The sequence below is a fragment of the Equus caballus genome, chromosome 4, assembly GCF_041296265.1.
Source record: "Equus caballus isolate H_3958 breed thoroughbred chromosome 4, TB-T2T, whole genome shotgun sequence".
In the NCBI taxonomy this organism is placed as follows: domain Eukaryota; kingdom Metazoa; phylum Chordata; class Mammalia; order Perissodactyla; family Equidae; genus Equus; species Equus caballus.
This window is the reverse complement of record NC_091687.1, coordinates 2,502,264-2,518,829: the sequence shown is the minus strand read 5'-3', so window position 1 is coordinate 2,518,829 and position 16,566 is coordinate 2,502,264. Positions and strand designations below refer to the sequence as shown.

General features: G+C 35.8%; 1 protein-coding gene across 18 annotated transcripts in view; it reads right to left on the bottom strand.

The window, feature by feature from the left end:
* Positions 1-16,566, bottom strand: part of MAGI2 (membrane associated guanylate kinase, WW and PDZ domain containing 2) — a 1,262,944-nt gene that overhangs the window by 417,895 nt on the left and 828,483 nt on the right. For all 18 annotated transcript variants that reach the window (XM_070265334.1, XM_070265337.1, XM_023640142.2 and 15 more), the window contains one exon: positions 15,370-15,449. In XM_070265334.1, coding sequence (XP_070121435.1) covers positions 15,370-15,449 — 80 coding nt within the window. The remainder of the gene's footprint in view (positions 1-15,369; positions 15,450-16,566) is intronic.

The following is a 16,566-nucleotide window of genomic DNA, read 5'->3' as shown; positions in this document are numbered from 1 at the left end:
GACCCTGGGCCACTAAAGCAGGGAACACAAGCCCAACCACTACACCACTGGGCTGGCCCCTCTCTTATATATCTTAAATGGGGCTCCAGGGAGGCCTCCAGCCTGGAATACCAACAGGCATATATAAACAAAGAAGCAAGCAAACAAATGAGAAAAGCCTACTCTCTCAGGCCAAAGGACCAGAAAGAGGGAAGCCCCAGAGGCACCTAGGGGCACCTTACCCCCTCAATCCACACCCAGTGGCAGTGGTGGGCCCCTTCCACCTACAATGGTGGCATCAGAGCCAGAAAGACCAAGACGTCCCCCATCAAGAGTGGCAGCCTGATGCACCTACAGGGGTGGCATCACTGGATCCCAAGCAGGTAATCCACCCCCTGCCCGACACCTGCCCGTACTACAAGGACAGAGAACATGGGCCAGGGGAAGCATCTTCTATCCCACAGATCCAGAATCCCACATCACTATTAGCGACAAAAGGTAACTCAGGGATGAGCCTTCCACACCTTACAGGTGGCACCAGCAGGGAAGGATCAGCACCCCTCAAGTATGAAAAACTAAGTCAACTGAAATAACACTGCAAGGGCCCTGAAAACTGTACTGTTCTTGGAACCACAGGCTACAAAATAGGCCAGAATCTACATACGAAACCTAAACAGGGACACTGCCTGCTAAAATAAAAGACTTTATTTTAAATGTACATTTAAAAAAGTCCATGTAAAAAATGCTCAGGAGAAAATCAAATATAACTCATCATACCCATAACCAGGAAAATCACAAATTGGATAAGAAAAGACAACTGATGCTGATGACGAGATGAATCAAATATTGGAATTATCTGTCAAAGATTTTAAAGCAGCCATCGTGAAACTGCTTCAACAAGCAGTTAGGAATTCTCTTGAAACTAATTAAAAAATTAAAAACTTTAGAAAAAAAATAGAAGTTACCAAAGAAACCAAATAGAAAGGAAAAATACAGTAATAGAAATTAAAATCTTGCTGGGTGGGTTCAGCAGCACAGCGAATGTAACAGAGGACAGAATAATGAAATTGTAGACTGATCAATAGAATCTACTCAATATGAACAACAACAACAAAATATTGGTGAAAAGAAAAAGAACAGTGTCACACGGATCTGCGGGACCATAACAAAGTGACACAAAGATGACACAATAACATTTGCATCATCAAAGTCCCAGAAGTGGAGCATGAAGAGGGCAAGACAGAAAAAGCATTCGAAAAAGTTATGGCAAGGAATTTTCCAAACTTATGGCAAAAGATGCAAACCTACAGATTCAAGAAGTTAAGCAAACCCCAAAAAGGAAAGAGAAATTCACAGCAAGACACATGAAAGACAAAAAAAAAAAAATCCTTAAAAGCAACAGACAAAAGTGCCACAGTACCTATAGGGGAACACCAATTCAAATGATAGTGGATTTCTCATCTGAAACTATGGAGTCCAGTATGAAATAGCACAAATTTCTCAAATAAGACTACTCATGGATGCCGCAAAAGCAAGACTTTCTCAGATGAAGGAAAACTAATTGGTCCCTAGCAGAAGCTCTCCAACCAGAAAGTAAGTGAAAATAGGAGAAAGCTCAGAATTTCAGAAAGGTAAAATCAATGAATGGATAAACACAGGGGTGACTAAGAATTTCTTAAATTGTATTTGATAATTAAAACAAAAATTATAGCAATATTTTATGTGGTGCTTAATGTAGGTGGAGGAAATGCTTAACACAAATATATTTTAAAAGTGGAGAGGCTAAAGGGACATAATTAGAAGTAAGGTTTCTATACTTCACCCAAAATAGCAACATGTCAATACTACAAGACTGTAATATATGTTACAAATGTTACTGTAACATTTGGTCCAACCATAATGAAAATCGTAAAAAGTGACATACAAATACATTATAACTAAATCAAGGTAGAATCTTTAAGTTTAAGTAACCCATAAGAAGACTAGAAAAGAGAAAAGTGTTCAAATACCTTATAGGGAGACCAGGAAAGAAAAACAAAGGAACCAGAACCACAGCAAACAGTGAAATGGCAGACTTATGTCCTAACATATCAATAATTCATTTAAATGTAAATAGTATAAATACATCCATTAAAAGACACATACTGGAAGGATAGATTTAAAAATAATTGGCCCAATTACATGCTATTTAAAATCAAAGACAAAGAGAATGTGAAAAGCAGCCAGAGGAAAAAAAAAGAACTCCTCACATACAAGGGAAACTCCATAACGCTATCAGTGGATTTCTCAGCAGAAACTGCAAGCTAAGAGAGTGTGGGATGATATATTCAAAGTACTGGGGGAAAAAAAAACTGCCAAGAAAGAAAAGTTGACAAAGTTGTCTTTCAGAAATGAAGACAAGAGAAAGAATTTCCCAATAAAACAAAAGCTGAGGGAGTTCATCACCACTAGACCTGTCTTACAAGAAATACTAAAAAGAGTACTTCAAGCTGAAATGCAAGGACACTGCTTAGTAATGTGAAAACAGATGTTTCAAATACACATCACACTGTAAAGGTAAGTATATAGTCAAATTGAGAACGTGCTAATACTATAATATGGTGATGTTTAACTACTTAGCTCTAGTACTGCATAAAGGTTAAAAAATAAAAGTATTTAAAAAAACTATAGCTACAGTAATTTTTCAATGGATACACACTATAAAACGGGGTAAGTTGTGACATCAAAAACATAGGTGGAGTAAAAGTGTAGAGGTTTTGTATGTGATCAAAGTTAAGTTGTTATCAGCTTAAAATAGACAAAGACAGAAAGAGAGGAAGAAAAGAGCAAGGAAACTACAAAATAGAAAACAATTAATGAGGTGGCGTGAGTAAGTCCTTACGTACCAATAATTGCTTTAAATGTAAATGGATTAAATTCTCCAATCAAAAGACAGAGTGGCTGAATCGATTTAAAAAATAAGACCCAACCATATGCTGCCTAAGATGACTTAATTAAACTTTAAGAAAACTCATAGGCTTAAAGTGAAGAAACGGAAAAAGATATTTGGTGCAAATGGAAACGAACAGAGAGCAGGGGTAGCTGTACTTGTGTCAGACAAAATAGAATTTAAATCAAAACCTTTGACAAGTGACAAAGAAGGTCATTATGTCATGATAAAGGGGTGAATTTATTAAGAGGATAGAACAATTGTAAATATATACACACCCAACATCAGAGCCCCTGAATATATTAATACTAACAAGTCTACAGGGAGAAATAGACAATGACATAATAACAGTAGCAGACATCAATATCTTGCTTTCAACAATGGTTAGATCATCCAGACAGAATATCAATAAAGAAACATTGGACTTGTGCTATACTTTAGAACAATGGACTTAACAGACATATACAGAACATTCCATCCAACAGTAGCAGAATACACATTCTGCTCTAGTGCCCACAGAACATTCTTCAGGATACATCATATTTTAGGGCATAAAATAAGTTTAAGATAATGGAAGAATACTGAAATCACATCAACTTTCTTCTCTGACCACAATGGCATAAAACTAGACACTACTAAGAGGAGGAAAACTGGAAAATTCACAAATATGTAGAAATTAAACAACACTCTCCTGAAAAACCAATGGATCATAGGAAAAATCAAAAGGAAAATATAACAATATCTTGAAACAACTGAAAATGGAAGGACAACCTATCAAAAACTTATGGGATGCAGCAAAAGAAGTGCTAAGAGGAAAATTTATAGCAATAAATGCTTACATTAAAAAAATAAACCTCAAATAAACAACCTAACTTTCACTTAAAGAAACTAGAAAGAGAAGAACAAACTAAGCCCAACGTTAGCAGAAGGAAGGAATTAACAAAGATCAGATCAGCCATAAATAAAATAGAGATCAGAAAAATAATAGAAAAGATCAATAAAACTAAGAGCTGTTTTATGAAGAGATAAACAAAATTAACAAATTTTTAGCTAAACCAACTATGAAAAAAAAGAGAATACTCAAATAAACTCAGAATTGAAAGAGGAGACATTACAGAAATATGGAGGCTCAGAAGATACTACTATGAACAATTAGATGCTAACAAATTGGATAACCTAAAAGAAATGGATAAGCACAGAGGCGCATACAACTATCAAGACTGAATCATAAAGAAATAGATGCGAACAGATGAATAATGAGTAAGGAGATTGAAGCAGTAATTAAAAACCTGCCAACAAAGACAAACTCAGGACCAGATGGCTTCACAGGTGAATTCTACCAAACATTTAAAGAAGAATTTTTGCCAATCCTTCTCTTACTCTTCCAAAGATTTGAAGAGGAGGGAACACTCCCAAACTCATTTTACAAGGCCAGCATTACCCTGATCACAAAGCCAGATAAGGAAAATTACAAGAAAAGAAAATTCAGGCCAACATCCCTGACGAATATAGATGCAAAAATTCTCAAAAAAATACTAGCAAACCAAATTCAACAGCACATGAAGGGATCATATATCCTCATCAAGTGAGATTTATCATTGGGATACAAGGATCGTTCAACTTACACAAATCAATAAATGTGACACACCACATTAATGGAATGAAAGATAAAAATCATATGAACATCACAATAGATATACAAAAAACATTTGACACAATTCAACATCCTTTCATGACAAAAAGTCTCAAGAATCTGGGTATAGAAGGAACACACTTCAACATAATAAAAGCAACATACGACAAGCCCACAGCTAACATTACTCTCAGTGATGAAAAGTTGAACATTTTTCATCTAAAATCAGGAATAAGACAAGGGTGCCCATCCTCACCACTCCATTTCACATATTACTAGGAGTCCCAGCCAGAGAAATTAGGCAAGAAAAAAAAATAAAAGGCATTTAAATTGGGAAAGAAGTAAAATTGTCTTTGTTTGCCAATGATATGATCTTATATAGAGAAAATCATAAAGACTCCACCAAAAAACCTGTTAGAACCAATGAACAAATTCAGTAAAGTGTCAGGGTACAAAAACAACAAATAAAAATTAATAAATTATCTAAAAAAGAAATAAGGAAAACAATTCCATCTTAATAGCATCAAACAATGAAAACTAAAGAAAGAATTTAACTAAGGAGGTAAAAGTTCTGTACACTGAAAAGTATAAGACATTGATGAAAGAAATTGAAGAACCATATAAATTAATATATAATATATAAGTACAAATAAATAAATATAAACATGTAAATAAATATAAAACACAGGGAAAATATCCTGTGTTTATGAATTGGAAGAACTAATATTGTTAAAATGTCCATGCTACCCAAAGCCATCTATAGATTCAATGCAATCTCTATCAAAATTCCAATGGCATTTTTTTACAGAACAGAAAAGTAATCCTAAAATTTGTATGGAATCATAAAAGACTCTGAATAGCTGAAACAATCTAGAGAAAGAAAAGTAAAACTGGAGGCATTACATTTTATGATTTCAAACTGCATTAGAGAGCTAAAGTGCAAAACACTGGTACTGGCATAAAAACAGACACACAGACAAATGGAATAGAATTCAAGCATCCAGAAAGAAATCCATGCATTTATGGTCAACCAATATTTGATAAGGGAGCCAAGAATATTTAATGGGGAAAACATAGTCTCTTCAAGAAGTGGTGTTCAGAAAACTAGATATTCACGTGCAGAAATATGACATTGTACCCCTATCTTATGTCACTCACAAACTAACTCAAAATGGATTAAAGACTTAAACGTAGGACCTGGAACCATAAAAATCCTAGAAGGAAACAGAGGAAAAACTCCTTGACATTGATCTTGGCAATGATTTTTTGAATATGACACCAAAAGCACAAGCAACAAAATAAAAAATAAACAACTCGGATTACACCAAACTGAAAAGCTTCTGCAAAGCAAAAGAAATAATCAACAAAATGAAAAAAGTAATCTATGTAATGGCAGAAAATATTTGCAAACCATTTATCTGAAAAGAGGTTAATATCCAAAATATGTAAGGAACTCATACAACGCAACAGCAGAAAAACCAAATAATCCAATTTAAAAATAAGCAAAGAGTCTGAATAGACATTTTTCCAAAGACATACAAATGGCTAAAAGGTACCCGAAAAGGTGCTCAACATTACTAATCATCAGGAAAATGCAAATCAGAGCCACAAGGAGATACCACCTCATCTGTTAGAATGGCTATCATCACAAAGAGAAGAGATATCAAGTATTGACGAGGATGTGGAAAAAACAGAACCCTTGTGCACTGTTGGTGGGAATGTAAATTGGTACAGCTGCTATGGAAAAAAAGTATGGAGGTTCCTCAAAAAATTAAAAATAGAATTAAATTAAATTAGAAACATAAATAGAACTAAATTAAATTAGAATTAAAAATATGATCCAGCAATTGCATTTCTGGTCATATACCTGAAGGAGATTGAATCACTGCTGGAAGAGGTACATGCATCCCCATGTTCATTGCAGCTTTATTCATGATAGCCAAGACATGGGAAAGACCAAAGTGTCCACTGCTGGATGAATGGATAAAGAAAACGTGATGTATATACACAATGGCATACTATTCAGCCATAAAAAAGAAGGAAATACTGTCATTTGTGACAACATGGACAGATCTTGAGGGCATTAAGCATAAGGCAGACAGACAAATACTATTTGATCTCATTTATATGTGGAATCTATAAAAACCAAACTCACAGAAATAGAGAGTAGAATGGTGGTTGCCAGGGTCTAGAGAGTGGGGAAATGGGGAGATGTTGGTCAAAATGTATAGACTTCCAGTTATAAGATGAATTAGTTCTGGGGATCTAATATACAGCATGGTGACTATAGTTAATAGTACTGTGTTATACACTTGAAAGTTGCTAAGAGCGTCAGTCTCAATGTTCTCATCCCCACACACAAAGAGGTAATTACATGAGATAATAGATATATTAACCTATTGTGTGAATCATTTCACAATATATATGTGTGTCAAATTATCACATTTTATACCTAAAGCTTACATGATTTTATGTGTCAGTTATATCCCACTAAAGCTGAGAAAAAATACATGTTAAAAAAGTGTTTTTAAATTTTCAAGTATGGAGAATATTTTAGTGATCTTTTTATTGACATATAATTGAAGTTTTCTGTGATATAGGAATGCCATCTTTGGAACTTGTTCAGATTTGCTCTGTCGATTCCTGTGTGCTCAGTGTCTGTAAAGAACTCTGTGTGCTTGAGATGTGTCCTCTCCAATCGTTAAGTACAGTGTCTATGTGTGCCTTTGGGTCTTTCTGTCGTTCAGATCTTTCTTCTCATGTTTTTGTCTGTTTATCAGATTGCATAGTATGAGAGGTGCATTAAATCATACGCTCTGATAGTGAATTTTTCAAGTTCTCTTTTCAGATTTGTCATTTTTTCCCTTTATATACAACTTGAAGCTATGTTATGAGGTACATACAAGTTTAGAATTGTAATATCTTCCTAATTAATTAAAGCTTTTATCAATATATATATTTTTAAAAAGAATAAAATAGGAAATATCAATCTACTCAATATTGAGGCTTACATTAATCAAGACAGGGTGGTAACGGTGCAGAGGTGGACACATAGATAAATGGAACCCAACTGATTTCTGGCAAAGATGTACACAGAATCCAATGGAGGAAGGAGAGCCATTTCAACAAATGGTGCTGAAATAATTGGATATCCACAGGAAAAAAACTGAACCTCAACCTAAACATTATGCCTTATACAAAAATTAACACAAAATTAATTGCTTCAGCAGCCCAGGTTCCTGGGTTTGGTTCCCGGGCATGGACCTACCCCACTCGTCAGCCATTCTGTGGCAGCAACTGACATATAAAGTAGAGGAAGATTGGCACAAATGTTAGCTCAGGGCTAATCTTCCTCAGCAAAACAAACAAACAAAACAATAACAAAAAAACCCCCAAAAACAAACACAAAATAGATCACAGACTTAAATGTAAAACTATACAATTTTGGAAAAAACACAGAAGAAAATCTTTGGCATCTAGGGGTAGGTGAAGAGTTCTTAAACTTGATACTGAAAGCACAATTCACAAAAGAAAACATTGGTAAATTGAAGTTTAGTAAAATAAAAACATTTTCCCTGCAAAAAACCTTGTTAAGAGGATGAAAAGACAGTTACAGACTGGGAGATAATGTTTGTAAACAACATATCTGATAAAGGGGTTTTTAGCTAGAATATGCAAAGAACTCTCAAAACTGGATTTAAAAAACAATCAATCTAATTAAAAATTGGGCAAAAGACATGATCAGCCATGCCACTGAACAAGATGTTCAGATGGCAAATAATTACAAGAAAAGAAGTTCAACATCATTAACTATTAGGGAAACCCAAATTAAAACCACACACAACATCATTACATACCTATCAGAATGGCTAAAATAAAAAACAGTTATAACACTAAGTGCTGGGAAGGATGCAGAGAAAATGGACCACTTGTGCATTGCTGATAGGAAGGTAAGAGGGTACAGCCGTTCTGGAAAATAGTTTGGCCATTTATTCTAAAACTAAAAGTTCACTTTCTATACAACCTAGCAATTGCATTCTTGGGCATTTATTCCAGATAAGAGACCTATGTTCACGCAAAAACCGGTATGCAAATGTTTGTAGCAGCTTTATTTGTTTTAGCGAAAAACTGCAAACAACCCAGATGCTCTTCACAGCGTAAATGCTTACACAAACATTGGTACATAAAAAGCATCAAACTATTGATACACACACTTGAATGGATTTCAACATAATTAAATTGAGGGGGACAAGCCAGTCTCAAAGTTTACACGCTGTACGATTCACATTTGTGAAATAAACTAATTGAAGTAGAGAACAGATTAGTGGTTGTTAAGGATTAGACATTGTAGAGCTGGAGAGGATGGATGTGGCTATGAAGGGGTAGCACGAAGGAGTCTTGTGGTGATGGAAGAGTTCTGAATCTTGATTGTGGTCATAGTCACATGTAACTCTGTATGTAATATAATTGCATGGAAATACCCTCTCCCCCCACACACACATGAGTACTGGTATAACTGGTGAAATCTGAATAAGATCTGTGGATTGTCCCAATGTCAATTTCCTGATTTTGATATGGTATTACATTTATGTAAGAGGTCAACACTGGGGGAGGCTTCCTGAGGGATGTTTGGGACTTCCCTGTATACTCTTTTGTAATTTTCTGTGAACTTGTAATTATTTCAAAATAAAATGTTTTGAAAAGCCATTTTGAAAAGTTTTGAAATTATTTTGCTACTGTGCAGAACAGATTTGAGATGTCAATATTATCTTTAAACTTGTATGCATTGAGGAGTGATAAGTATGTATTACTATGCATTTATGTGCTTACTATGTATTAAGTAGTAAGCATGCATTAAGGAGGAGTAGCATGCATTAAGGAGGAGTAGCATGCATTAAGGACAAGATGTAACTCATTCCTAAGCATAAAAGTAACTTAAGTGATCAAGAGCGAAAGGAGAACAAATTTCATAATCTTTACATAGGTACTAATTTATAGCTACAGTAAAAATTACAAGTAGAGGGGGAAATACATAAATAAAGACAGGAATAATATGCAAAATATTTAACTTTTATGGTCTGATCACCAGCCAATTAGAAGAGACTGGGACCAATTAGAACAGACGCCAGCTATTAACAACGCAGAAGCTGGCACTTGTGCAAAACAGTGGAATAGCCATCCTATATGATCCATTTTGGATTAATTTTATTATTTCCTCCACAAAAGATCCGTATTCTAAAATGCTAGCATTTCTTAGTACTCCTGAGCCAAAAATACTGGAAAGGGTGGTATATTACTGGATAAAACATATGTCAGTGTGCTGCTATAGAAAATCATGACTAATACGAATAATTATCAGTTAGCAAAAAAATAACTAGCTGCATCTACTAAAATATTAGAAATTTCTTTTTTTTACAGAATATCAAAATATCAGTATACAAACAAAATAACATTCAAATTATTTTGCTCATAATATTTAAAGATGAGAGCTCAACATTTGCGTATAAAAGACTTTTCAAAGTTTTAGTACTTGAATAGTTAATATTTTTAGAGTCTGTTTTTATGAATTCCTCCTAGTGGAAAAATTTCAAGGTGTTTTGCAAACACAGTCTTTGCAGGTTTGTCAGATTAGAAAAACAAATATTCAAAGGTAAAATTAATCTGTCATATCTAATCTTGAGAAATTAGGATCACTAGTTAACAATACAAATTTAATGAGAAAGCAGGTCAAAGTCCCTAGTTAAGGGGCAAATAAATTATGCAGTCTAGAAACAGAATTTGAACTATGAAAATAAAAGTATGCACTTCTAAATCTATGTGTCTATTCTATAACACTCACTTAAGAAACAAGCTGAAACTAATTAGTATTTTCTATTACTTTAGAAAGGCAACCTCTTTCTCCTGAAAAAAAAAATCCATTTAATAAATATTACAAGACATAGCTGATGCTACCTTCATTCATGTGCATTTGGACAATTTTTTTTTAAAAAATAGAGTAAGGAATAGTTCAAAGCTTTCGTTAATGTCAGTTGAAATGCAGTTTTCATGTAGGTAAATGGGTTGAGATTATGTGATTTTTTTCTGTGGTGACGTGAGAATGCTCACTTATAATTCATAGATACAGAATACAGAAATGAAGCCATCCAGTTCATACAGCTGTAATGATAATTTTGTGAGAATTTAGAGCCAGTAAAACAGAACGGAGGGGGGAAACCTCCAATCTGTTAATATTAGGCTGGAATTAGCTAGCCGGATAATTTTAGCCTACATGGGTTTGTTCTCTTCCATCTCTCCAGGACATCCTAGAGTAATTCAAAGCTCTTAATGTGGGGCAGCCATGCTGATTTTCTTCTCCCTCATCATCTATGAGGCAAATCTGTTGGCTCGGAGTACAACTGGAGGAAAGGAAAGCCGCCATTCTTGAGGGCCTCTGATGCCACAGACGACTGTCCTTGCATGTGACACAAAATCTGTGTGAAATATGTATCAGACCTATTTTACAGGTAGGAACACCTAAGATCCTGGAAATTAAGAACCTTGTCCAAAAGACCAAAGGTTGGTGTTTGGAGTAGAGTTTTCTGTGACTCAAAATCCCACACAATTTCCTCTCCTGGAGGTGATAGTGTAGTCCTACTGAGTTTAGTCACATTTCAATTTTAAGAAAAGAATATTCCTACCAGGCTTGCATCACTTTGATATTAACTCTGGCTCAGTGATCTTTTGGGATGAGTCAGCATTGCGCTGTTTGCAGCTGGAAATGTGTCAGGAGAAAGCCCATGGACTGATTCCGAGGGCTGGGGACAAAATATCGGGGTGGTTTATTCAGAGTTCAAACAATCCTACATCCACATTGTTGAATAGTTAACTGCTATTTCTGTGGCATTTTGTAAAGGACTACGTTGGCTTGCTCAGCAGCCCTCCCCTAAATACTAATATTAGAATCCAGTAGTAGGTGGAGACATTTTTCTGCTATGTAGACTGGTGCTAAAACTCCAGAAATGCACAGAGCTGTGACAAACGCACAGAGCACAACGGCTTCAGTATTTCAACCACAGTATGAGAGAAGGAAGTATGTTTTTTGGTTTCAATTTTTTTTTTAATTTTATTTTGCTTAAGGAAGATTTGCCCTGAGCTAACATCTGCACCAATCTTCCTCCATTTTGCATGCTGGATGCCACCACAGCTGGCTTGATGAGCGGTGTGTAGGTCCGTGCCTGGGATCTGAGCGTGCAAATCCCAGGCCACCAAAGCAGAGCACGTGAACTTAACCACCATGCCACAGGGCTGGCCCCCCTGTTTTTATGCTTAGTAGCAGTATTATCTTCCAAATAAAAAAGCAAAACGATTGCTTTAGTGTCAACAGAATAAGTGGTTGTCCAATATGTATTTATACTGAGACATCTTCTCCCTTGATACCAACAAACAAACACTTGCTAGTTTTTCTCCAGCCCCGGAATAATACCTCCTTCCGTCTCGCTTTCACTTGGCTTTCTCTTATTATAGTTGACCAAAGAATTTTCATGCACCTCTGTAAACAGATCTGAAGATGCATACGTTTACAGATCCATATCTACATACATATACACATGTACATATGTACATTCTCAGTAGTATGCATACATACACAATGTCATGGAATTCAACCTTTAGAGATTAAAACATAACTTATGATAATAATAAAGAATTTATGGTATGCAACCGAGTAAGGTCTAAAATGTACAATTTAAAAATTACTGCACTAAAATTTCCATTTCTAGGTAGGACTTCTGCTTCTAGGAGTGAGAAGCTTATAACCCATGAGAATACATAGAAAAACTAGATAAAATGGAAAAGCTGAACAATTAGAAGGGATCAGAGGACGGCTGAAACGACACATCTAGACTAAGGTTCTGAAGAGGAGGGAACTCTGGAGAGGGGAGGGCAGACTTTGCACCTGGTTTTGTTGATTCTGGGCTGTGGAAGAATCCAGACTTGGCCTGGGCAGAAGCTGGATGTTAGAAACCAGCAAAGAGTCGAGGCATCTTGAGGGAATGGAGTGACAAAATATAGACTTGAGAGATCTCAAACACAACCGCCAATTATACCATGAGGACATTTATCAAATTCTGAAGCTGCAACATCTAGAGTCAAAAACCCAAGCTAAAACCCCTGAAAAGCACCAGAGATTTTCGGAAGTCTTGCAATACTAAGAGGAAAAATATCTTTAAAAGATTGGCATGCAAGACCTGCCAGGGGGAAGGCCCCACATGAACACACTAGGCCTGGGTTCATCCTGAGACCCAAATCCAGCCTGTCCTTACTTTTCATGTGGCTCATGAGCTAAGAACAGTTTATACAATTTTAAATGGTTGACAAAAAAAAAAAATCAAAAGAACAATATTTAGTTACGTGAAAGTATATGAAACTCAAATTCTGTGTCCATAAACAAAGCATTATTGGACACCCATGCCCTTTATTTATGATTGCCTTTGTCTGCTTTTGCACAATGAGTAGTTGCAAAGAGACGGGAGGACCTACAAGGCCTGAAATATTCCCTCCCTGACCCTTTATAGGAAACGGTTGCCGACCTGCAGGAGGCTGTTGGTTGAAAACCTTGTGGGGGGGCGGGGGGAACTCCGTAAGAACAGGAGCAAACCAGAGACAGACTGGGTCCTGCCAGAACTCAACCCAACCTCATGTTGGCTCAACTCGTTTGGTTTAAGGTGATCATCCACCACTCTTATCTCCCTGGCTGAAGAAGGATAAATCGTTGCTGGAGAAAGATATTACCGTCTTGAGCCTCCACAACATTTTACACACATTCCATCATTCAGAAAATTACTAACTTTGCTTGGTCTCAGCTGAACTGTGATACATGCAAAGAAGCCTGACTCAATTAGCAAGCTCAACAGCAATCCATGAACATCCAACATTTTAAACGAGCAATTTTAATCTATGTTATTCAAAGAAAAGAAAAATAAAAGAGAAGTAACAGTATTACCTAAAAGCACTTTTCTTGGCAAGAAAACCTCAAATGTGTCCAGAATAATAGCATTCTAGCTAACTAGACGTTAGTTTCCATTGTAAAACATTCCAATAATATACGGAATAAGATTTATGAATTGTTTATTTTGTAGAAAATGAAAACAAATAGTAATTGACCAGTTATAAATCTCAGCTTTAAGATGGCATTCTGGGACTCATTTTTCAATGACACGTGTCTCACAGACTGTGGCATCATTTTAGGCATCTACCATCCTAAGAAGACAGATAAGTGCAGATGTGGGAAAAACTGATAACACTGAAATATTATAATTATGCAATATGTTATGCCAACATCTCTCCCAGGATTTTGAAATTTGACTTTAATAGCTTTTTATAACGAAAAGAACAACTCAAACGAACAAGACAGCTGCGAAGTTCGGTATGTCACAGAACTGCGAAATTGTTAAATTTATTTTAATTAGGATATACTAAGGTTTTATATCTGTGGCAAAAGTAAATTGTAAGTCCAAGATATGAGAGACCAGGTCATTTTAATTTGGAACCTATCATAATTTGCAATACACGTCTTGCTGGTGTCACTGAAATGTAACCTAATTGTGCTCAGAAGTCCAGGTCACATAATAACTTTATGGAATTCAATCACTACTATAAAGAAGGCACACAGATACAGCTATGAATATAAAATTCAATGTAGATAATGATTAAAAACTGGATATTTCTGCATTCAGATGTGTACGAATAAATTGTATAGTGACTAAAAACGATATTTCTGCATTTAGATGTGTACATATAAATCATATATTCTAATTTTTAATTTAATTCAGTACTATAACTAGCTTGTGAACAGTTCCTATAACTTTGGAATGAACAATGTTATCTAGATATTATCCGAGAAAGCCAGAATTATTGTTAAAACGAAAGGACTTCTAGAATTAGACATTCTCAAAAGTTGACGTTGCAAAAACTTTGTAAAAAGTTCAAATACTCCTCATCGCTTTCTTCACCTTTAAGAGCTCCTCAGGCATAGACGCCTCCGAACAGGGCGCGAACAATTTGATTAGATAAAGGATGGTGGTCAAATAATAAATCATCACGAGAGTACGCTGCTTATCATTTTAGCTAACTTATAAGCGCTCTTTTAACACTAAACTCAATATTTTAAGAAATTACATGTATCATCAGTAACAGACTTCAACTATATAATTTACAAATTTAAAAACAAGGTTTACATTCATCTAATCCTCAAAATTGTTTAAAAAACTCTTCACATACACGAAAACAGTCGATTTCTAAGCCAGTTAATATTATCACATTGGGAACTGGAAAATCCTAAGAATAACCTAGGAGATACAAGCAATTAATCATTTTGCTTCAATGTTTGATTAAAGGAAACTCGCTCTATGTATAGATCTTTCTATCACTGGTTCCTTAATAACTAGCAGAATGCTATGCCTCTAAATACAAAATTCAAATATTATCTATAGTTCCAAAAGCTGTTTCTCTATAAAGCATGTTTGACTCCAATTAAAAGATCAGTCCTCAGAAAGACATATTGCAGACAAAAAGTCCTAAGTAGGTGGTAGAAAGTCAGGCCAGGAGTCAAACAGAACCAACAGCGATGACAGAGAAGGGAGGTCCACACAGCTCCTCAGAGAGAAAAAGGAAAACCACATGGCCCCACTGAAATGCCGAGTTAATTCTCTCTCCCATCTGAGCGTTACACATTACATCTTTAAAACAGTTTCAGCCAGATCATTGCTTCTTTAGGTGAGACCCTCTCTTAAGAAACACAAACGTTCTCCAAGTGCAAGCGCGGAAACACCATAAAAACTTAATAACCTACCATTTTCTTTGCATTCTTCCGGAGGTTTAGCCTTTTTCGCAAGTCGTGGATCCAGCCATGATGTTGTCTTTGTGTTATGGCTGAAAAGAAAAGAGATCACTCTGAACAGACACATACTAAAGGAATCAAGTTTATTCCTTAAGAAAAAATAGGGGGGGTTAGTCCGAGAAAATTGCAATCGATACACTTAATTTGCTTACTGGTTCTCAGTAGCCCTGAAGGAGGTGTAAGAGCAATTGTGCGAGGCAGCTGTAAATTTGGCAACCTCAGCTCCTTGTCCTCAAAGCAGCTATTTTTATTAAAATCAACTAGAATGTTGCCAAGTTAACCTCATTGAAAATGCAGAACTCATCCAGAGCGAAAGGAATTTATTACAAATGCGGGATTCTCCAGTTGGAAGAGCGCAGTTCGCAGGCTCTCATACTGTTTCCTGAGTTTTGCAAAAGAAATATTTTCATTTTAAACCTGCCCTTTTCATAAATAGCTGTTTTGTTACTCCACAGAGCTGGCAGAGGCGGTACAACAGTGATGCAAATTATAGCATGTTCTTGGGATTCCTACATTTTTCTCAAAAAAGTGATTAATAGCAATTTCATTAACCCACATTTAGCTATCTCCCGTCTAAATACTTTCAATCCAGCTAGAAAGGTAGGGGAGAAAAATGTCTGTATTCTAATGTTTCTGCAATAGAATTTTTGGGAATTAATGATAATTTTTAATGACATTTTTTGTTTTGAAAAAATGTTTTCTGGGGAGCCTTTTGCCAGAAATTTAAAAAGTAAAGGAGAGATGTTAGCTCAGTGTTTCAGAAATCAGTCCTGGACACCCGCACGGGAACCACCAGGTGGACTTATTACAATGCCTGTTCTCAGTCCTCAGAGAACTACCAAATGAGAATCCTGGAGGCGGGGCCACAAAATCTCCATTGTTGGCAAACACTCCGTGTGATTCTTACGCACACTTTAATTTAAGAACCACTCAATGGCTCACAAATGCACATTGGAGCTAAAATCTTTACTGTGAATAGCTGTGTCAAGTGACCTTATCTACCAATGGACAAATGATCAAGTATGCGGCATTTGTGGGGGCTTCGAAAAAAAGAACGAGCAAAGTCATAAGTGTGGAAAAGTGTGAGGTTTATGTAGGGAAGAGTCAGAAGGTCAACGAATGGAACCTGAAATGGAAAAGTAAGAAAAC